Genomic DNA, 24,090 nt, shown 5'->3' with positions numbered 1-24,090 from the left:
CAAGAATGTCAAAGTCTTAAGTCAATCATTGGCATTTCTTTGATATTTCTTTGACATTCATGACATTAGTTAGTTTTTTTTTTCTTTGGCTCAAATAAGGACTGGACCACATGCATGTTCAAATCAAATCAAATTAAATGGTTTATTTGTGAAACACGGGTATGGTACAAAGATCTTAAAAAATATACAATTGTTCATGCCGTGATCAGCCACGTGTTTATAGTTTAAAAAATCGGTAAAGCTCGATCCATGATAATAATCATCATCAATGATATAATCAGCTTACTGAGGCTAAGGCACTCCCTAGACGATCAACTAAATTGCGCAATAATATTACGTATCGTGCATCATCCTCCGAGCCTTTTTTCGTGCTTTTTTTCCAATCATGTTGGGGTCGGCTTCCAGTCTAACCGGATTCAGCTGAGTACCACTGCCATCCGAAACGTGGCAGTGGTATAATCACAGCCATATTACGTATCGTGCATTGAACTTAATATTGAAGATTGCTCAAGGATTTTTCACTACTACTTAATCTTTTTATTGCAAAATGGTATTGTAGGTCTAAAATTTTGTAGGTAAAAAAATTGATAAGGCCGCTTTACACAAACTTTTTTTCATTTTGGCGTTCCAGCTGTGCAAGAGAGCGACAGCGACACCAGTGACTTGTTCCAATAATCACCTAGGTGATGAGCCCCTAGCATGGGCAGACCTACTTAACCAGATCTAGATTCCAATCCTCAAAGCCTGCTTTTTTTTTCAAAAGACGGCAAATCAATATGTGCAGATGTTTTTAGTTTCTACAAGTTATACTACCAAAAATATTAACTTATAAACAGAAAAATATACTTATTAAAATCGCAAATTTTTATATCTTTCATTACCTATTTTTTATATATATATATAGAACCTGGGTATAATAACAACAAAGATTACTATGTACTTATTACAAAAAATCGTGATATGTATTAATAAAACAATATTTAACATTCCCACTGGCAAGTATATTATTATAAAATTAATCGATTTTACAAAGGTGGTAACCAAGTTTTATTATTGAATATATTAAAAAGTACTTAAGTACTGACATAATTACTTCTCCTCACGTACCGATATTATCTATTCTTCATCTTACTCTATTTGTAAGACCATGAAGACAATGTTATACAGACAGCGAAACAAAACTGTTGTACTGTGCAATATTGCGCTTCAAGATATCGGCACATAATCCCAGCACTCTTTCAAATCTGAAAACGAAATGTAGATCGTTTATTTTTTATCATTATAACAGTATAACAGTCCAGGTAACTTATTGGTTTTTTGAATTACATACATAATTTCGCTTATAGTTCTTTACAAATTCATTCAAAGAGAAAAATATTTCCAAAGAAAGGGGTGAAAAATCACGGGAAACAGTTATTATTTAATAATGGCCGTAAATATTTACCGGGCGCGATCAAGCTTGACACATTTAAGAGATCCGGCAGCGCGTACTGTTGCTGCCCGTGGCCTGTCCAATAACAGTGCAATTTCTCCAAAATAATCAGAAGGTCCCAACCGACCTACTTCTACTGCTGAACCTTCTCCCTGGCCACTTCTTTGCTGAAGCACTACTGCGGTTCCTGGAAATAGTTCCTCAATCGTTACTTTTTGCTTGTTTACGTTGTATTACGTCTTCACGAAAAAACTGCTGAGTTGATTTATGTGTAAGTGAAATTAGGCATGCAGACAGATCCTGGGTATAATCTAGAATTTTCTAAAATTATGAAGCTGAAGAGTTTTTTTGTTTGCTCAAACACACTTAGGAATGACTGGTCTGACCGAGTACGCGAAGTGCTCCCGGGTGGGTGAAACCGCTGGGGCATGCTATTACCAAATATTTTCAAGAACTGCTTTAAAAAAGAATCGTCAAGTAGGACAAGGAATATTTCGCTATAGCTTATTCGAAATTGGAACAACATTACCTTCTACTATTATATAAAAGTCATTGCCGGGTTCTCCTTGTCTCACAATGATCTCGCCATCAGTGAATGAAACAGGTTCTAATGCATCCGCAACTGTCAGACGTTCCCATTTCTCTAAGCTTTCTGAAACATAAAAAAAATATAAGGTACGCATTTTATTTCTATACTCATAGCATGGGGAACTCGAGGTGAAGTAATAGCTGCCCCAATGGTTTGTTCAGAAAAATCAGTCATATCATACTAATACGTAAGGGTCCATTCTGATAGACCGGCTCGGAGAGCATGGGCGCGCATTTTTCTTTTCACACAGACCGGAGTCGGCTCCGATCGGTTGCGATGCAATTGGAGCCAAACGTCAGCAAGACGAAAAAAAGTACACGATCGGAGCCGATCGGAGCCGGTCGGCTCCTCTTATTATTTCACACCGAGCGCCTTCGAGCATTCTTAATGACAAACGCAGTGCGCGTGCAAAAATAAACCTTACTTCAATCAAATACTAAGTACTCAATTTCCAACGTGTTAAGATTTTGCTCTCCTCTCCGGTCTGTCTGAACGGACCCTAATGCTTAACTACTAAATACATAGCCCGTCTTAGTAAGTTCTAAATGTATTAAACTTTCTTTTTTGCGATTGAAATACAGATAACAAAATATCACTTACCTAAAATAGAAACACGCGACAAGAATTCATCGTACATACGTCGTTTTCTTATAGTGGAACCCATTAGTATACGACGATAAGAGTCGCGATCCAAGCCCCATAATTTCAAAGGAGTGCGCGCACGCACGGTGGCTGCTCTGGGAGTTCCGTATATCAGTGCCAGTTCACCAAAACTGCCTCCTTCCCCAATTGTTGTAACAGGTTCTCCATTCACTAAAACCTAAATTTTCCAATAGTTAGCATTTGATCATGCTCTAGATTCTTTTTATTTTTTCTCGTTTAGGTAAAAACTTACTTCAACTTCACCAGAATCAATAATGTAAAAGTTGTCCCCTTCGTCTCCTTGCCTGATGACTGTCTCCCCAGGGAGACACTGGACGGGGAACATAGCATCAAACATATCTGCTCTCTCCGATTCATCCAAATGTGTAAAAAGAACATTTGAAGCTATGGCACGCGACAAAGCACCCATTGTCTTGTAATCCTTTGGCACCACCTAGAATTATTTCAAATGATTTCATGTCAAACGGAAGGAATAATATATATTTTTTAACACAAAAAAAAAATATTCTGGTTACCTTTTTAACATAGCTGGTAGCATCTTCCTCTGTGACTGGTTCTGCGCTAATGCCTCCGCGTCTGCGCGGGGGCTGGCCTCCTGGCACGGGTAGTGGTGACAGTTCACCGTCCGCTTCACCTTCCGATGCCGCAGCCGCAGCTTGAGCAGCCTTAACTTGTTCCTTAAAACATAAGCGAATATTTATAACTTAAGAAAGAACTTTTTAAGGAATACAGATTTTCCTGAAAATTAATTTTCGTTCAATCATATTTATATAACTAGCTAGTAGCTTCAGCCCGCGACTTCGCCCGCGTAGTGTTCTGTTATATCGCATTTCCGAGAGAATTCTTCAAAAGTCAGAGATAAAAACTATCCTATGTTCTTTCTCAAGGTCAACTCTATCACTGTACCACATTTTATTAAAATCAGTTCAGTGGTTTAGACGTGAAACTCGGTGAAACCGTAACAGACAGACAGTTACTTTCGCATTTATAATAATTAGTAGGGATAATTATGCCAAAAAGTACAGACGATAACTTTTGGATGACCTGCTTATTTATTTTCGTTTGCAAGTTGGCTTTATTTAAAATCGAAACTAGCATAAGTCATCGCTTTCACAAGGGAACTACTCGAACATCGCGCACCTGGAGAATTGTATCGTCAAAAAGCGGGCCTAACCCAACACTGAAAGAATTTTTCATATTCGTTCAGTAGTTCCTGAGATTATCGCGTTCAAATACACTTTTCGCCCACACAATATTTATTATCTGATTATATTAATGTATGGCCATACCACTTTTAGATAAAATATGAGAACATCACCATTAAGTAGATTACACAATAAAAGCTAACCACATACCATCACAGAAATGTTGACGATCAATCTGCAATCATTTACAGGACCAATATATAAATATAACACTATTAATTATTGCACATTAAATTTTTACTGAAGCACTTGAGGAATTACTGTATACTGGTATTTAAATAAACCAGAACTCATATAGAAAAGTAACATTATACATGTTATTCATTTAACAATATAAGGAAAACTATCTGTAAACCTATGAGGATATTTCAGGTTTCTAATTAAAATACCTACTTCAAAACAGGAGGAAGATTTGGGCTGATGTTTACTATAAATATGTAATTTATTGTATTGCTATTATACATAAATTTAAGATATGAAGAATGGTTATACATTATAATAACAAAATATCTACATGTATTTAGATGTTTGTAACCAACTTCCAAAAAAGAAGATACTCAATTTAGTTGTTTATTATACATATATGTAGGTATATTTTTATTTATTTTTGTTTGTCTTAACCAACTCAGCCATTAAAGCCAACACATTTTCTTTTTCCCTGATTTCAAAAATAGGAGGTTTTCAGTTTGACTTGTGTGTAGTATATTTTTGTATGCTGCGGTTTTTTTAGCATATTTATCAGAGTTAGAAGTATGTTTTAAGATTATTGAAGTTGATTACTAAGGTCTGCCCCAGGTATCAAGCATCGAGGGGTGACAACATGCTACATAAGTGTGTAACTGAATTTACGGATAAAAACACTCTCAAATCAAATTTAATTAAAAAAAGCTTAATATTTAAGATTATGTTGATAATAGAAATAGGGGGCATTTATTTATCTCAATGTGTTTGGCTGCCCTGAAAATTATTGAACTGCATTAGTATACAAGAAAACAGGTTAAAAAATTATATGATTTTCATGATTTCTTACGTAAAAAAATTGCACTTAGGTACATTACATTACTTTATCAGCTTCCTATCATTATGTAACGAAGTCCTTGTGAATCTGAAAATTTTATTTTCATAAAAATTATCCATGGAGTTTCTTGCTAGTTCTCCTCCATGAGACCACTTTTTTGCAACCATGCAACTAGTGTAATATTTCACAAGATCCCGCAAAGGCCTATTTGGATTGAAAAGATTTGACTTTAACTAGTTTGATCATTCTTATAACATAATTGTCATTACTGTGAACAAACCACGTCTTCATATACTAATATTATAAAGAGGAAAACTTTGTTTGTTTGTAATGAATAGGCTAAAAAAGTACTGGACCGTTTCTAAAAATTCTTTCACCATTCGAAAGCTACATTATCCATGAGTAACATAGGCTATATTTTATCCCGGTACGGGCAGTAGTCACCATGGGACACGGGTAAAACCAAAAACGGCAGGCTAAATGGAAAACAGCTAGTGCAAATATAAAATTGTAAGTATATCTCGAGAAAGAAAACTGGTAGAGATATAAATTAATAAAATGGGTTTATAACCAGAACTGCAATTATGGTGCTTTATAAGATAACATAAGAAGCTGTCCTTATATTTAGATTGGTATATCTGGAGATAATAATGAATATATACATGCAACAGCAAAATCTGACCATAAGATGAGCCATTGACTGCAGTACTAGGTCCAGACTTCGACACAATGTCAAATAATTTATAAGAAATTATCTGTTTGCACCATGCAAATTATATGTTTGCACCTTTGCACCAAAGATGCTGCAGACAAGTGTTATCAATCAAGTGAAACTGGATAAAGGCAGCTGAATAATAAATTAATTTAATTCCCAATTATTAAATGAATTTGTAGGAAATAAACAAACAGGTTTACATAATAGAGTTGCCTATATTTTTTAAACAGTTTATGCCAAGGAGTAGTTCAGGAACCAAGTAAATGGCTAGTTGTATACAAAACTAGTACTGAAGGATAAGCAAAACGAATAACTCTTGATTGAACACCCTTTGCTACACTCTGACCCAGAAGCCACATTCTTTACTTTTTTTACTTTACTCACCCGTTCTAGTTTCTGGAAGTACTGTCTTAGAAAAGACACTGGATTATCAGGCTTATTTACACACAACTGCACTATACAATCTTTCAATAGTAAAGGAATATTATGGCTCTGAATATAGTTTTCACACTCATGTAAACATTGTTCTTCTTCCATTTTTCAAATTCCAATCTGGAAATTAGATTGATCTGTCATTGAGAGGATTTTTACTATTGTTTATGTATTGGCCTGCAGGTCTGTGAATATGTTGTAAATATTTATGTATGAATAAAAAGGCTCTACAGTAATATTAAAATTCAGTGCCAATTTTCGTAATATCTTTTAGACTTCTACGATTTTCTACAAAGAGACAAACCACAAACTGACAGGAACATTTTTGCTCTAATAGGTCCCTCAGACGATCAAGTCGATTTGACAAGTCTACAAGCTTAAAGAAAATAAAATAATAATAAATGAGAATATTGTTCGTTTACTAACGTGGATTTGATGACTTGCTTTATAAGAATTGATAAAAAAATAATTTCAAGAGTTTAATTAAGGAAATTTCCACATTTTTGTTACTTTATTTTGGTATTATTAAACCAGTGCTTTTATACCAATAATAACCAAATCATTCCAATTTCGATAAACCAAAAAGACCAATCGTAAATTACAGCCTTCAAATAATTTATTATTTTCAATTTAACATAATATATAAGTTAGTAATACTAATAATCCCATTGTATTGTTTTAAATGATATTTAGCATCGCAATGTGAGTGAATTGAGGGATTGCCAAAAGTGATTTAATTTGGGCTATGGCTACTTCATCGGACGCACGCATGGCGTCAAGTCCGCTATCAAGATCAAGTGAAACTTTTAATCACGTGAGACTTGTCAAGTCTTGATCGTCTCAGAGACCCGTAAGATACAATCCTACATCTATGGTATGTACTCCTAATATAATCTGTAGAAAGCGGGGCCACAGATAGTAAAATTATTAAGGTTGGAACAGACTTCACGTCGCGAGCGACGTATTACTCGTCGTTCGTCGTGACTCTTCGTCCTCACTTCGCTTCGGTCGGGAGTTTGTCTATGGTTCAAGTGATGTGAAAGTGTTCAAATGATAGAAAGCGGTTAAAAATATCGATTCTTTACTCGGTTTTGGTATCATACCAAAAATGCCAGTATCGTATCAATAGTATCGATTTCTTGACGTATGTCTCGAATATACCTTTATTCATTATTATTTTTTTTACCTATTAGGTGTTTATTTATTAATTACAATACTAATAATTACAATACTATTATTTTGGATAAATGAGAAAACACATTTTCATTATTTAATTATTTTTTTTTTTACATTAACATTGTTATTAAATTAATTTTCAAAATAAGAGATTTTGCATAACTCAACATTTGATATGTACATGAACTGTGATCTAAATAATATCCGTCAAAATTAATTTCGATGTCTATGTTATAACTTGGTAAGTTTTTTTTGTCCTTAATAATCATTAAAATGATTTCTTTGCTTCTGGGGCAAAAGAAAAACGTATCGATAACTCATAAGTATCGTAACTAATATATCGATACCAAAAGTAGTCAGTATCGATACCTCATAACGGAACGAACCGATAACCAAACGGACATCCACATCCATCACTGCGCTGCGCCATCGCCATCATCGGTCGAAGATGGAGGCTGCCGAATCTGACGCCGGTGCTAAAACTCATTTGGAGAATGCTCTTACAGAAGATGAAATCGCCAATTTACCTCAAGTTATTGCGGGGAAAATCAACGCATATATCGACAAACAGTTTGAAGAATATTTAACAGCTAAAGCACTTCATGAAACTAACAAGTCACAGATTGGTGAGTGACCGGTGTTTTCTGCCTGACGCTTTCACAGTATTTTTTACTACACAAAACATATGTAAACATGATATTCTTGACTATGAAATAATTTATTCTGGAAACTAGCCTTTTTAAGGCCACAGTTTTACCGATCGTAATCACTTTTATGCAATTTATAACTTGTCACACGAAATGGTACTTACTACCTACAATGTATCCTCATTGTTTAGTTTTATCAAAAACATAACCTTTCAGACATGATTATTGTCTGACAACTACTAGTATTCTTTTTCTATTCATCGTTTTAGCAGCCCTAATAATCTTTTTATAAATACCCTATCTTCTTGACCTAATTATTTAGGTTTATGCATAATTTGGTTCAGACTGTGTTGTCCAAAACTCCAATTCAGTTTGAACTCCAAATAGGTATTGTAATAATTTGCTTGTTTGCATGTTTAGTAATGCTAAGTTTTGTTTATTTACTGGAGAATAAGAATCATGTGTATTATTTCTCTCACATGGATGGAACCTATATGGTAGGTAGTTCATATTGCATTTGTTTGATGGGGCTAAAATACGATACTTAGGCTGGTTTCTATATAAACATCTGTGTTCAAAAATTAAAACCTTGGAAATTGAAAGTGAAAATATATAGGTTTACAGGTAGTTTTAGGGAAACTGTCATTTATTTTGTCATTGAACTCAGGCCTTATTACACTTTTTACATATTTATCAATTCCTTCTCAAATCTATTGCAATTGTGTGAGATCTCATAATGCATTTTGTTAGGTGTAGGAACTATAAGTACTCAATGTTAATAGGATTTTTTATTAAAATACATATTTTAGTACTTTCTTATTTTAGGCTAAAGTTTGGATTTTCACAAGATTTTTAGCGACATATTTAACCAAATGTAGTTATGTAAAGACAATAACATCATTTGTATTTTACAATAGGTACTTATATAAATACCCTTTGGGGTGCCGCCAGCGACTCCAATAAGATAATCATACGAAGGGTGCAAAACTACATCTTAAAACAAATATCAAATGCACTCTGGTTTAGCAGAATGTCAGATGTTCACAAAGTACTCGGAATACCGAAGGTAAAAGAGTGAATCTTAATGCTGCCAGTTACAAAATTAGACTACAGAAGCACCCAAACCAACTTGCGGGGCAGCTTACAGTACCTGAGACCACTCATCAGCTAAAAAAGCGGCAAGACATCTACACGTTTAGTTGACCAAGTTTAAAAGAAAGGTTCTGCTCCACTGGGAGTACTGACCTACCCACCACTTAAACTTCACCATATCTGCTTGTAGTCATAAGACTGATCGCATGATTGCAATAGAAAAAAAAATATATGAATACCCTATCTTCATGACAAAAACGTACTCATTCAGGGAAAAAATGCGATTTACTCCAAATGTCCGGGTTTTTTTAATGTGTGTTTGGCGTAATTCGAGATGGCAGCCCTATATACAGGTAGTTTAGGGGTAACTGTCATTTATTTTGTCACTGAACTCTGGCCTTATTGCACTATTTACATATTTATCAGAGCATTCTCAGATCTATAGAAATTGTTGTAGTTATGTAAAGACATCATCTGTATTTCACAATACTTAGGTACCTATGATAGGTTTATATTTTACTACTCTTTTTAATGTAGAAAATTAAATATGTTGGTACTAGATTTTATTTGAGCAGACACTTAACTAAAGGTAAATAATCTTGATAGGATTTTCAGGGTTCCATAGTCAACTAAGAAAGAACCTTTATAGTTTTACCTTTTCTGTCCATCTGCCCATCTCAGTGACCATACTACAGAACTAGATAGCTGAAATTTGGTACATGTAATGAGGGGTATGATTTTATTTTACCTTCCAACCCCAACATGTGATATATTAGATAGATACGTGTTGAATAGGTATATAAAATAAATAGGGGCTTACTAAAATATTTGGTTGATAATGTTAATATTTTTGGAATTAATCGCTTCGACAGTTGAGAAATCTGTCCCGTCTAACTTTTGAAACTTAAGTTTCAAAATATGTTTAAATTACTAACTCAATTTCCTGAGAAACGGTGCTGTACCTTGGGCTACTTTGCACTGTTGAGATTTTTTTAGACACACAACACGCTCTTGGATAGCTTTTCTGTAGCTAAATTTTATTTTTAAACAGTTTTTTAATTAAAAAGTCATATCAAGATAGCTTGTTCTTTGTTAAGTGCCTTTTTAAACGAAGTATAGACAATAGTAGAGAAGTCCAACATAACAATTTTAGACTACAGCCATTTCAAAGTGTGACCTTTTTTCTGAAACAAGTTACTTAATTTTTTATTAAAATAATCAGCTACAGACAAGAAAGAATTGTTCAAATCAGTTGGTAAAAGCAAACTAACAGAAACCGTACAAATATCTAAATTGAGAACCTCCTCCTTTCTGGGCGGTCAGGTTATATCAGTTTTATCAGCTTTGGAATTAATAAAAACATTTACAGTTTAGGCCCAATCTGCTTGTGATTTTGTCTGTAATAGTTACATTGGGCAGCGTTATCTCCTTAAATGTAATCAAAGAAAATAGTTGTTAGTAGATATGAAAAGAAAAAAAACTTGATAATAACATGCAATGTTAATCACTTTATAGGGGATAAAGTTTCAACATTAGAAGCGCAAGTTCTTGAATTAACGGCTAAATATGACGATGCAGTAAAGAAGTTGTCTACATCAGATGAAACTATAACTGAACTGACACATCAAGTAGAATCATTGAACACGGAATTGGAAAAAGCTCGTGATAAAATAACCCGCTTAGAAAATGATATTATTTCTTTCAAAAGTTCAAGGGATGCTGCTGTTGATGAAAGAAATGACTTGACTAGAATATTGCAGAGGCGAGATGCCGAAATTGAAAGATTAACTTCTAGTGAAGCTGCACTATCTCAACAACTTCGTGCAGCTATAGATGCCAAATGTGAAGCTCTGGCATTAAATGATGAAATACAGAGCAAGGAGCTTTCACTACAATATCGTGAAAAACGTATAGAACAAGAAAGAACATTACTTAATTCCCAAATAGCTGGCTTAACAGAGGAAGTAAATCGTTTAACTTCAGAGCTACAAACTGTAAGGTTAAATAACACCAGCCGTTCTGTGAACTTAGAAACACAGTTAGCTGAAAAAGTTGAGGAGTTAAATGCTGCAAATGAAACTATAACTCAGCTGAACGAAGTTAAAAAGAGCCTAAACAATAGAGCTGAAAATCTAACACAGCGCTTGATGGAACAGAGAGAAATAGAAAACAAAATGTCAGAAAACTATAAAAAAGAATTAGAAGCAAAAACGAAATTGGCAGACTTGTTTAAAACAATGCATGATGATGCTGAGGCTAAAACCATGGAGTTGACTGAGGGCATTACAGAACTACAGAAGTTACTAAATGAAGCAACAGAGAAGTACGGCGAATTAGAGACAAAGTATAAACAAGCTGATTTGGATCATGAAGAGATGATGGAAAAGAAAAATGAAATTATTAGTTCCTTGAAGAATGAATTAGAACATGCAAATGATCTATTGAAAGCGGCTAATGCTCAAAATCTTGATATGGCTTTAAGTGATTTAGCACCTTCAGCAGCAACAGCAAGTAAACTCTTGAAGTCTGGTATGTCTCTCACACAAATATACTCTCAACTAGTTAAAGTAACTGATGAACTGGCTCAAGAGAAGGAAGAAAATAGAAGACTTAATGTAACAATTAATACCATTGTTCAAGAGTTGGAAGAAAAGGCACCTCTGCTACAAAAACAAAAAATTGAGTTTGAGGAAGCTATAGAAAGCAATACTGCATTATCCCAGCAAATTGATTCATTAGTAATTGAATGTAATAGACTTCGAGATGATTACAGTGAGTCATCTAAAATAGCTAATCACTACAGTCGTGAAAATTCTAAACTCAAAGGAGAGCTAGCTGACTTGGGCAGACAGGTTTGCTTCTTACTAAAGGAAATTGAACATAGTCGTGGCGGTTTATTACCGAATGGTGATCACGATTCTTCACAAACTGCTTCCAATACAACAAATTCGTCTGAATTAAGTTCATCTAGAATTATCTCTAAAACTTTAGTAACATTCAGTGACATACAAGAATTACAATCTAATAATCAAAAGCTTTTACGAATGATTCGTGAAATGACAGATAAGCAAGAAGAATTTGAACGCCATAAGGAACAATTTGAAAGTGGTGAAATGCAGAATAAAATAGAATCATTGAAAAATAGAGTAGTTGAATTGACTGAAGCTCAAGAACGTCAAACTAAAATGGTAAATGGACTTATAAGGCAAAGAGATATGTTCAAAAAGCTTTACCATGATCACATGAAAGGTAAACGCCATGAATTGTCTGCATCAGAGATATCAGAATTAGAAAAGAGTGGCATCTATTCAATGGAGTCCACACCTGAAAACGAAACTAAACACCCCAACGTAGAGGTTTCTTCGTTTGAAATAAAATATAGAGAAACCGAGAAACAATTAGAGATGCTGAAGGAAGAATATAAAACATACAAAGAAGAAAAGGTCACCAACGAAAGAATGTTATTTGAACAAATTGATAATATGAGACAAGAGATAGGAAAACTTACAGCCACAAACAGCAAATGTGCTTCAACTTCAGAGTATAATAACGAGAGACTCAAAATTTTGCAAACGAATATCACTACTTATAAGAAACAAATTACTTCATTAGAAGAAAAAAACAAAGCATACAATGCAACAATTGCCAAGCACGAAGTTTCTTTACAACACTTGAGGGATGAAGCTCTGAATGCTCAGAGTAAACTTGCTGCTGCTGAGATACAACTTGAAAATTTAAAACTTGAGCTTAAACTACTTAAAGATTCTGAGTTACGTATTCAAACAGAGAAAGAAATGTTAAACAGAGAACGGCAAGGTCAATCATTACTGTTGAAGAATTTGGAATTAATAAAAGCTAGTTTAGAGCGCGTTGAAGCTGAAAATCGAGCAAAAATAGAAACAAGGCTAGATGAAGCTACTAGAGAATGTTCGGCTTTAAGGAGAAGACTTCAGGAAGAACAGGATCGGTTTAGAGAGCTGGCATCACATCTCGAAAGACAGACAAATACCGCAAAGGAAAGAATGCAAGAAGAAAAGGATGCAGCTGATGCATTAAGAAAAGAAATAACAGAAATGAGACAAGATTTGTTGGAAAAGAGCAAGGCTAATGAAGAGTTAACAAAAAAACTCAAAGTTGCACTTTCTCCAAACACAGATGGCTCATATGATACTGTTAAAAAAATAAGAGATCTGGAGAATAAATTGTCCGATAAACAAGAAGAAGTGAAATCTCTTCAAGAGCAACTAAATGTAGCTAAGGAACATATAAAACAATACTGCGACATTTCAGAGAGTGCTGAGAAGGAATTAAAGGCTCTAAACACTGAATATGAGGCATATAAAACAGAAACTGAAGCAAAATTATCTGACTACAGTACTAAACTTCAGAATTTGGAAGACAAATGTTCTGAATTAGAGGCAGAATTATCATTGCATGCTAATGGAGAACACTCTTCTAGTAACAGTACACTCAAGAATGAATTAGCCGCAATCAAAGAAGAATTAACTAATGCTTTGAATACCGCTAATGGATACCGTATGGAACTTGAATCTGCTCGTGCTGATATAACTAAGTTGTCAGAAGCCGTTCAGAATGCAGAGGAAAAATATACCCATGAAATGATTCTACATTCCAGTGATATACAAGTTTTGTCACACATGAAAGAAGAATTATTAAAAGCCCAAAATCAAATCAATGAATTAACCGCCTTAAAACTGCGTGCAGTTGAAGATTTAGAAACTGAAAAGAAATCATGGGAAGATAGACAAAAAATACTTATCAGTGAAAACAGTCAGCTGACTGAACGTCTGAAAGACCTAAATGATCAAAATACATTATTGCATGACCAAATACAAGCTTTGGGGACACAGTTATCAGTCACTCACGCATCTCGGTCACATACAGACAGCTTAAATGAATCTGCAAATGATTCCAATGTTAATATATCAGTTAGTGAAGAAGATGGAAAATCATCAGAACAATTATTCCAAATTGTTAAGTTTTGAGGAAAGAAAAAGACATCGCCATGGCTAAATTCGATATTCTACAAGCTGAAACTATGCGACTTAAGTCACAGTTAGAAATAGCTGAAAAACAGCTTGATGAGACAAAGTTAACTCTGGCAGCAGAAAGAGAAAAGTCCGAAGTGAGTATGGTGACGGTGACTAGACAGTCAGATATACTGAGAAAAGTTGAAACATTAAATGCTTTAACAGATAGTAACAGAATTTTACGAGAAGAGCGAGATGCATTATCTTCTCGGGTCGAAGAACTTACTGCTACAGCAAAGACAATGGAAGCTCAATTAGCGCCGCTACAAGATAAAATTTCTGACATTACATCGAAAAATGAAACTCTGCAGTCAGAAAATAATGCGTTGAAGGCAGATTGCGCTAGATGGAGAACAAGAGTGAATGCTTTAGTTGAACGTGCTAACAAAACCAGCCCTGAAGACTGGAAACGGCTACAAAACGAGAGGGAAACTCTCGCCAAAATGTTAACAAATGAAAAAGAAAATGTTAGAAAAGTTAACGAAGAACTAAGTTCATTAAAGGTAGAGAAGATTAAAATAGAAGAACAATATTCCTTGTTATCGAGACAACATAACGCTTTAGCGGAGGAAAATAAGAAACTTAGTGAGGAGTTGCTCACTCTTAAGGAAGATATGACACGGGTTACTGAAGAGATTACAAAACTTAAAGCAGATCAATCTTCAATAGTTGCTTCAAATGCGAAATTAACAGATGAACTATCTAACAAAGATGCATCGTTGACGGATATTAGAAATAAAGAAAACCAAATAAGGAAAATTGCTAAAAAGTACAAAGCTCAATATGAAGAGTTAGTGAAAACGGTAGAAGAAGAAAAGAAAAAGAGTGAGGGTGATGTTGCAGCTGCTGATGCTGCAATCACCGAATGTAACAAGAAGTTTGAGGAACAAATAGCTGAGCTTCAAGCTAAACTGGCCACCGAAAAATTGAATACAGATAAATTAAAACAAGAACTAGAAACACTGCGAACTGCAAATATGGAAAAAGAAGAAAAATCTAAACAAGTATTAAAACAAGCCAAGAGTAAAATTGTTCAGTTGACAGAACTGAAAAATACGTTAAGTCGAGAATTAGACGAATCTCGCAATAAAATAGGTGCAATTGAGCAAAGCACACGCGATGAACAGGATGTAAGACTAGCTCTAATAAAATCTCAGTATGAAGGACGGCTGTCGCGATTGGAGAAAGAGCGGAGTGAAGCCCAAGCTGAAAAAGCCAGAGAGTTAGAAGCACTGCATCAAAAAGTAACCTTGCTTCAGCGGCAGCTCGCCACTCAATCTTCCTCTTCAAAACAGCAAACTTCTACCGAGAAAACTACTACAGATCCACCTACGGCTAATATCAAACCTATGGCTGGTAAGTGAACTTTTTTTTTTATTCCAATTGGTTATGAAAATGGTTTATAAAAAGTTTTGATGACAATATAGTGTGTTGATGATAAATGTTGATAACCAACTATAACTAACTCAACCCAGGCAACCCATAAGTGGCTGCTGACTTACTGGCTCCTGAGTTTTCGTAACGACTGCGAAATATGTGCAAATGACAGCCGAAACAACAGTTTATTCGGCTATATTCAAACTAATAATTTGTAGAGGTGTTTAATTTATTCTAGTAGTCATCAACATTTTTTTAGGGTTCCGTAGCCAAAATGGCAAAAACGGAACCCTTATAGTTTCGTCATGTCCGTCTGTCCGTCTGTCACAGCCGATTTACTCGGAAACTATAAGTACTACAGTGATGAAATTTGATGGGAATATGTGTTGTATGAACCGCTACAAAAATATGACACTAAATAGTAAAAAAAAGAATTGGGGGTGGGGCCCCCCATACATGTAACTGAGGGATGAAATTTTTTTTTTCGATGTACATACCCGTGTGGGGTATCAATGGAAAGGTCTTTTAAAATGATATAAAGTTTTCCAAAAAACATTTTTCTTAAAGTGAACGGTTTTTGAGATATCAGCTCTCAAAGTCGTAAAAAGTATGTCCCCCCCCCTCTATTTTTATAACTACGGGGTATAAAATTCTAAAAAAAAATAGAGGTGATGCATGCTAATTAACTCTTTCAACGATTTTTGGTTTGATCAAAGTATCTCTTATAGTTTTTGAGATAGGTTGATTTAACTGTAATTTACGGAACCCTTCGTGCACGAGTCCGACTCGCACTTGGCCGGTTTTATAAATAATAATTCTAATTATTCAAGTGTAATTCATTTTTTATTTCTTAACCTGCAATTAGGAGTAGCTCAACAAAGTGTGACTGCAAGTCGGCGTGGTGGTGAGACACCTTTGGCATCAATTCGTCCAATGGCCCAAGTGGGACCCACAGCGCCTCACGATGCCCATACAACGGAGTACATGCCAGCATCTTCATCACGCCCTCTCCCCAGAGCTGCACTAGCTGCATCCACAGCGCCGCCAGAATCCACACAGGTCAGTATATTAAAAAAAAAATGTAAACGACAATGTCACATCAAGATGAGTCTGGAGTATGGAGATAGCTTGATGTCTGAGAAAGATCTGAGAAAATGAGATCATTTGTCAAACACCAAATAGCGAAACAGCATATCATCTGGCGTCTAATTCTAAATATCAAGATCTGGTCTGAGGTTGAACAACATAAAATATTAGTTGTCTCAAATGTGAAATTTTAATTTCAGGATATGGATACGAGTGAAGCTGGCATGGGCAGCTCCGGTTCTAGTGACAACACAGCGCAACCATCGACACATTCACAAGCGCCTCAACAGGTAATTCAATCAATATTTATAATGTCCAATTTATACACTAACTATTTATAATATAACAATGTTATTATTTCATAGTACATTTCAGAGATACATTACAAAAATATCAATTAATTTATAAATTACTGGCTGGTTACCCGTGATATCACCCGTGTCCCGTGGGAATTTTTCCCGCATCTGGACAAAATATAGATTTTCTGACTCTGGGATAGTATAGCTTTCCAACTGTGATTTTTGAACTCGACAGACACTACTTTCGCAATAATAACGTTAGTAGCAGAACATATCCAGTATTTTATTTCTAAAATGTAAATTAAATGTCCGTTTTGTCACACATATGTACGCAGGAGTGTTTGAACGCTCACATCCACCCATGTATGCAAATAAATATGTAGATGTATTATTTTGCGTAGGCTGTGGCGATGGTTATGCCTCGCATTGAGCAACCCAGCGGGGCTGCATCTGGCAGCGTGACTGGTGTAGCCACAGCGAGTTCAGCCGCGGCGTCCAGTGTGCCGACGCCTGCTGTTTCAGCGCCCCCTTTAACCGGTATGTTAAAAAGCATCATACGACATTATGCAAAAAGATGCATTGGAATTGAAACTCGTCCACTCAGAAATTAATTGACCGTTTAAAATGCCGTTGCATTGCAGTCGTTGATTTTTTATTTATCAGGCCTAAATTTGCGAATATTCTGTGGTCTAGGAGCAACAGCAGGTCCTTCAACCTCGGGTCCGGTGTCACAAGCATCGGGAAGCGTGAGCACATCGCACGCACCTCCCGGAGTGAGCACGTCACAGGCCGTGGCCGGCGTCAGCACATCGCACGCGCCCGCCGGCGTCAGCACTTCGCACGCGCCTCCCGGCGTCAGCACGTCACATGGCCCGCCCGGCGTCAGCACATCGCATGGCCCGCCCGGCGTCAGCACGTCCCACGCGCCGCCCGGAGTCAGCACATCTCACGCGCCTCCCGACGCGCGTCCCCCTAAGCGTCGCTTACAACAACGCCCGCTCGCTGCCAAAAGAACTAGGGTACAAGTACGTTTTATCCTGAAATCTAAGAAAATAATTCCTACTTCCTTTTTTGCTATGAGTGTTACTGTTAAAAGGTTCTTATCCGTTTAACATGCTACTTCAAATTGACATAAATTCTTTGCATGGTTCAGGGCTTTGAACGATCGGTCGAAGTGGAATATCAAGTGCCGACATCTTCACGCTGTGATCAAGACGACGAAGGCGTTATAGTCGTCGACTCTGAGGAGGACGACGAGCGGTGCACTGGCACTATGTACAGGGTACGATTTTAGCTAAACATTGATTTCCAAAATGCATATGAAAATTAAATTCATGATAACTTCATGTGTCAAGTCACAACTTGCTGTATCTCATTCTAAATGTAACCTATTATATAAGATGCTTTAAAATTACCTGCCAGGACTTGAATGGGGGGTAGTATTGCGTTTATAGATCACAATAGTAAAGATAAGTAATTGACTTTTTGATATATTTTTTTCATACAAAAAAAAAATACGTATAAATTTAACTTAATTTATTAGTTTAAAACCATCCAGTAGAGTTGCGCGTTGCCACTCGTGCAGAACGGATAGAAAGAGATGGCAGTTGTTTTCATTGACGAAGCGACACTACGCGCGTAATTTGTGAACCACGTTATGCAGAGTAGAGCCAATGTTAATTTAACTTGTTTAATTTCTCAAATTGAATTGACTGTTCCGGGGAACGAAATTTCTTCACTATTGTAATCTACAAACGCAATACTACCCCCCATTCAAGTCCTGGCAGGTAATATTAAAGCACCTTATATGTATTGCGTATAGTTTTGTAATACTGTAATATATTCTTTTCCCATATATATAAAATAAATATCCGCGATGAATCGTTCATAAATATTTGTAATAATAATGAACAGGAGGGAGAGGAGGAGGAAGAGGACATGGAGGAAGAGCAGGAGGTCGAGGCGGGTGAAGAGGAAGAGGAGGTTGAAGGAGATGACACAGACAATGCTGCCCGACAGTCAGAGTCGCCCGCGCAGTCACCGGAGGCTGGCGGCGAGGGCGAGGAGGGCGAGGCGGCGCGGGCCGAGCCCGACAGCGAGCCCGCGCCCGCCATACAGCAGATCGAGGCCATCAGCAGCGGCACCGAGCGTACGTATGCACTGCCGCACACACCGACCATGCCATACATACTACATCACTACATAGTATATAACAAATCGCTTTTTCTGCACTTATGCTATGGGCTTTGAGTTGAACATGGCATCGAGCTCCGTTTTTTTTCTATTTACAGACGATAAAATTGTTGTAATTCCACGGACTTATTGCATTTGATTATCAAAGTACAATCACGTGGTTTCCGTTGAGTTAAAGATGATCCCACAGTGAGGATTAATCACAGCGTGACCAGTACACCGTGCTACTAGTTCGCTCAGATTGTCCGCATATTTATCACTTATTAATTGTTGTTTATTTTTCACAGAAAGCGGAGCATTATCTTTGGGCAACAATGGTGATGATGGTGATGACAGTATAGTGCCATCTACACCTACACTTTACGTTCCGAGACGAAATGACGGGTAACTACAGCAATAGCATCATTAATAATTGTTAATAAATATTGAATAGTATAAAGATTTGCAATCGAGTTATTTTATTCAGCCCAAAAATGAAATAGGTCAGTTGAGTGATTTTTTTCATGTGTGAGTGTGTGCTATTTTCCTCAACAAAAAAATCGGTATTTGTGTTAATCACCACGCTTGCTCAATGCGGGTTGGTGATTTCGGACTTTATAGTCCAGGTTTCCTCAAGATGTCTTCCTTCACCTTTTCATCAGCCCGCATTGTCTAAGATATACTTGAAATTACATATAAACTTAGTGAAGTTGCATTGGTACTTGCCTGACCTGGTACATGAGCGGTTGGTGCTTTACCCAGTAGGTCACCACGACTTTTTTTTTAATGTAGTGGTGTATGTGTTAATGTGTGTGTTGTGCGTAGGTTCGGCGAGGCGGTGGTGTCGCCGGTGGGCGCGGGCGGCGGCGCGGCGCGCTTCACGTTCGCGGAGGCGAGCGCCGCGCTGGCGCACCACGACACGCACGCCGACCTCGCCGCCGCGCTGCCGCCCGCGCCCGCGCCCGCGCAGAGTACGTACCACAGCACATCTATATACTCACTTTACATGTTCCTCTGTTTGTTTGTATACTCGTATCGGACAAAATATATTACTTGGGGATAATCTAGCTTCCCAACAGTGAAAGAATTTTCAAATCGGTCCAATAGTTTCGGCAATATATACGGCAACGCTGCTAGCTGGCGCGCAACATGACAAACAGAAACAAAACAAAAGTTGCGCGCTGATTTTCAGCGTGCGAACAAGTTGTTGTACGTGTATCGTTGGCTAGTGGAGACGCTATATGTCGGCAGTTACACGGACCGCTTGAAGCAGTCAGGAGCAACAACTTCAAGCTGTCCTTAATTTTGTTGGGCAATTTATTATATATTTTGATGCACATCACGTAGGGGCTGTTGGAGTGTAGTGTTGTGCAGCGTTGCCGTACATGTTGCCAAAGATATTGGACCGATTTGAAAAATTATTTCACTATTAAGAAGCTAGTCTATCCCCAAGCAATATAGGCTATATCTTGTCAGTAATATATACGAGAATGGCTTCTCAAATGTAGTTGAATGAAACAAAAGGAAACAGCTAGTATCACATATAACTATACAATTCTCTTCGATTAGCTTTTCTTGCCCACTACAATGCTAATGTGGCCAACACGAATATTGTTGGCAGACAGTGCAATCTCGTATCCCACATGGTGGGGTCAGTTTTCCTAGTTTTTCATCTCAACTTAGCAATATCTATGACATCGCTTTCAGTCACCCGGCACACCTTCATATCTTTCACCACTACATCCTGCCATCTAGTATTTAATCAATACTACACAATACAGATAGGAAAGTTACAAAAAGTGTTAAAAAATCATATTAATAAATTAAAATTGACACATCTAGGTGCGGAAGGAGGCGAAACTAGAGACTGGGAGGAATCACGAGTCGAGGAGGAAGCCACTGCAGTCAGCTCACAGGGCAGTGAACCCTCCTCCCCACACCAAGTATGTATCTTTCAAAACATTATTTTTACTGGTTAGTATCAATACTACTGGTTAGAATTGTCGATTTGACAAGGAGGCCGAGGCGATCCTCGTTAGTTCTAGTAACTGATGGGTTTGATCACGCCTACCGTATGTTACCGGCTCCTACATACAAGAAGGAGCCTGACCTAACCTTCCCTTTGGCATCTCCGCTATCGGTCTTTCCTCCGCGATTAGATGTATTGCTATAAAGTTGCATCAAAATCCGATCAGTACTTTTTGCATGATAGAGTAACTCATATTTTCATCAGACAGGCTATCAGAGAGATTATCGGTAACCTGTGAAAATTGTTTAAAGTGTGGTAGTGAATGTTGTGATCGCAATTCAGCAGGTGGCTGAAGAGGGTCGTGAGGCCGAGGCCAGCGCCCCGCCGGGCGTCGCGCGCCGCGCGCACGCGCAGCCGCACCCGCACTCGCCACACTCACCACACTCACAGAACCAGCGGTGGATGCGGGCCGCAGGTACGGAAGCTATCATGATACTTATTTTCACGCCAATAGCACAAACATGGAGGTTTTGCTGCTCAAAACCAGTTAGCAAAATCGAATTTTACTCATTTGTGACACAAAGCCGTGACCACGCTGATTTAAGCCATGGTTTAAGCAGCAAAACCCACGTGTTTCAGCCACTGAAGTGAAAATGAACTTTGATGTCATTTCCATTGTGTTGTCCGGCACCTACTGTATGCAGCGAGGCCCTCTGGAAATCGCAAGATTTAAAAAACTGTGGGCAGTGAGATGATTCCATTGTATATATGTCAAGAGCATTCGGCCAACCAATTAATAGAAAATGAAAAAAGCTATCCGTGTCAATGGCCATACTGAATCATTTTCAAAATTTCTCTCACTGTTGAAAAGCGAGTAACATAGGTTGTATTTTACCTTGGTACAGGCACTAGTTTTTAATATGCATTTTGAGAAAATAACGAAGAATTTGAACAATAAATAGGAATAGTAATAGTATATAGCGCATATAATCCGATATGTAACTGTAACATACCGCCAATCACGAAAAAAACAAATAGAGTATTTTCTTTCATGTATGGTTGAAGACACAATAATAAAGTCATCAGGTTCTATGGCGCTTGATACTAGATTTTGTTCGCCGCCATAGATTAAGTGATACAAAATGGACGACGCAAAGAATCTGTTAAAAATGATTTACTGACTTCTATATTTTTATTGTAACAATGTTTATCATAGTAACCAATAAATTAGTAGGCCGTTGATACATAACGTAAGCACTACGACGAGGGGCCCTTGCTCTTTATATCTTTAACGAAATAGTTACAACACCGACCACCGGTCTGGACCGGTCATCGATCAAACATACGCCCGCTCTTTGCTCACGAGCACTAATCTACAACAGTTAATAAAATAATTCTGATGCTAAATTAAATATGCTGAAAAACAATGAGTTTTAAAAATTCAACTCAACTTGTCAGAATTCAGCTGTTAAAATAATATGTTAATTTTTGCAGACAGCGAGAGCGGAGCACGCGGCCGCGGCATGCGATCACGTGGCCGACCTTCCAGAAGATCCCACAACTATATGAGGTTTTAGGCTCTTATAAGTAGTTCTACGACGATAAATCCTATTACATCCATAATATTATCCTTTACCTAGTTAAGTGCATAGTAGTATTTTCCCTAAATTAAAAAAAAAACTTTGACATTGTTATTCCAGAACAAGTATCATTTGTGAACATAATTTAAATATTCCATAATAATTGTTTTCTTACTTTCATATATTGTACGTTTAAGTCTATTTGTCTATAAATGGTTTGACTGGTAATGTCGTAAACAGGTATTAATAATAAAGTGTCACCAGCTATATTAGTTTGTTCTATCAAATTTCTGTCATCGGCTTACCACGATTACTGTTATAAAATGATACTTTCATGTAATTAATTTGCACATGATTTATTAGATTAAATCTAAGTGATCTTGAAACATAATTTGTATTTGTTTATCTGTACACACGGAACACTGGTACCTAATAGAGTGAAGCGTCTTACGACCGGACGACTGTTTACCCTGAACCTGACTTTTTTTGTCAAGGGGTAAATACTCATGGACTTTACTCCACCTGGGGTCGGTGGAGGGGTTTTCTTGATTTTTACCAGCTAAAAACTACCTGGTGTTCATTTACCGTAGCCGTCACCTGGAGGCCGCAGTAAACTCCACTGAGAGGCGCGCGCAGTCCACCGTCTCGAAGCCGGATTGTGTTTGGACGACACACTCCCCAAAGTCGCGAAGAAATGGTTGTCGAAACTCCCATATTAGTTCGGATCTATTTTAATAATAACCTTCATCAAATGGTTTTCAACTATACCTAACCTTACTTTCAATCTTGTGTTATTCTGAAAATAAGCTTGGGACCAAAAACGGGATAACATACTCTTTCCAGGTATTTCATTGGTTAGGAATGATGATTATTTTTGTTTCAGACATTATAATACTATATCAACGTTCATCCGTCTACTGTACTGTAAGTCGTCGTACGGTTTAATGATAAGTACATTTCTTTATCGCACGACCTGAATAAGAATTAACACTAAATAACGTCTGCCAAGTAATACGTTTTAAAACAAGCGTTACGAAAATAGGCTTTCGCGTTACATGCGTCTTTATAATGTATAGTTTTCTTTCACTTTCGGTTTAGGAAACTACCACTTCCGCGCTACATTATTACCAAATTTCTTTAAAATCTTTTCTGCCGATTTCGCGTGAAGGAGTAACAATCAAGAACATAGAGAATCTGACAGTCTTTCGCTACTTTCATATTCGTTTTTTCAACAGATAGTCAGTAGATTAACAATTTGTCGATTATCCATTTTATACCTACTTTGTTATTATTTCTTACATCCAAGACACAGCTGCAATTATTTGGACAGTTTGTTATTTGCATTTTTAAATATGTAATTTGTATTTAACAAAACATATTTTTTTGCCATATAATTTAATGTTAGGTATGTGCTTGATTCGTTGTTGGCAGAAAAAGAAACAAATGATTTTAGCTTAGTGTATCCATACTTACTATTTATACTAATTGTTGTAAACAGTTGTTTTAAGAAAACTGAAATGCATGTTGTACTTAAGGTACAAAGAAACTACCGTTTTTTGTGAACTTGGGCCTAAATGCTCCGGAACT

General features: G+C 36.9%; 2 protein-coding genes across 3 annotated transcripts; one reads left to right on the top strand and one right to left on the bottom strand.

The window, feature by feature from the left end:
- Positions 1-979: 979 nt before the first annotated feature.
- On the bottom strand, positions 980-6,346 carry Pka-r1 (Protein kinase, cAMP-dependent, regulatory subunit type 1). 2 transcript variants are annotated; one of them, XM_049850630.2, is made up of 7 exons: positions 6,007-6,346; positions 3,200-3,361; positions 2,917-3,117; positions 2,622-2,841; positions 1,962-2,084; positions 1,445-1,619; positions 980-1,244 (listed from the first exon to the last, which is right to left on the bottom strand). In XM_049850630.2, the coding sequence occupies exons 1-7, from the start codon at positions 6,157-6,159 to the stop codon at positions 1,160-1,162; spliced, it is 1,119 nt and encodes a 372-aa protein (XP_049706587.1). In that variant the 5' UTR covers positions 6,160-6,346; the 3' UTR covers positions 980-1,159. The 2 variants fall into 2 exon arrangements, with proteins under 2 accessions (XP_049706587.1, XP_063892966.1); XM_064036896.1 differs by lacking the exon at positions 6,007-6,346 and adding an exon at positions 4,040-4,182.
- A 1,247-nt stretch (positions 6,347-7,593) lies between these two features.
- LOC110370126 (nucleoprotein TPR) lies at positions 7,594-22,894 on the top strand. Its single transcript, XM_064036924.1, is given in 14 exon segments — positions 7,594-7,856; positions 10,485-13,970; positions 13,973-15,376; positions 16,263-16,456; positions 16,684-16,773; positions 17,184-17,319; positions 17,476-17,807; positions 17,936-18,064; positions 18,697-18,931; positions 19,263-19,359; positions 19,780-19,925; positions 20,797-20,897; positions 21,269-21,398; positions 22,418-22,894. Coding segments are annotated over 14 exon segments (6,741 nt in total). The 5' UTR covers positions 7,594-7,678; the 3' UTR covers positions 22,501-22,894.
- The last annotated feature ends 1,196 nt before the right edge of the window (positions 22,895-24,090 follow it).

The sequence above is a fragment of the Helicoverpa armigera genome, chromosome 11 (genome assembly GCF_030705265.1).
Source record: "Helicoverpa armigera isolate CAAS_96S chromosome 11, ASM3070526v1, whole genome shotgun sequence".
NCBI classification, from domain to species: Eukaryota; Metazoa; Arthropoda; class Insecta; order Lepidoptera; family Noctuidae; genus Helicoverpa; species Helicoverpa armigera.
Note: the sequence above shows the minus strand (reverse complement) of the source record. Positions and strands in the feature narration are given on the sequence as shown.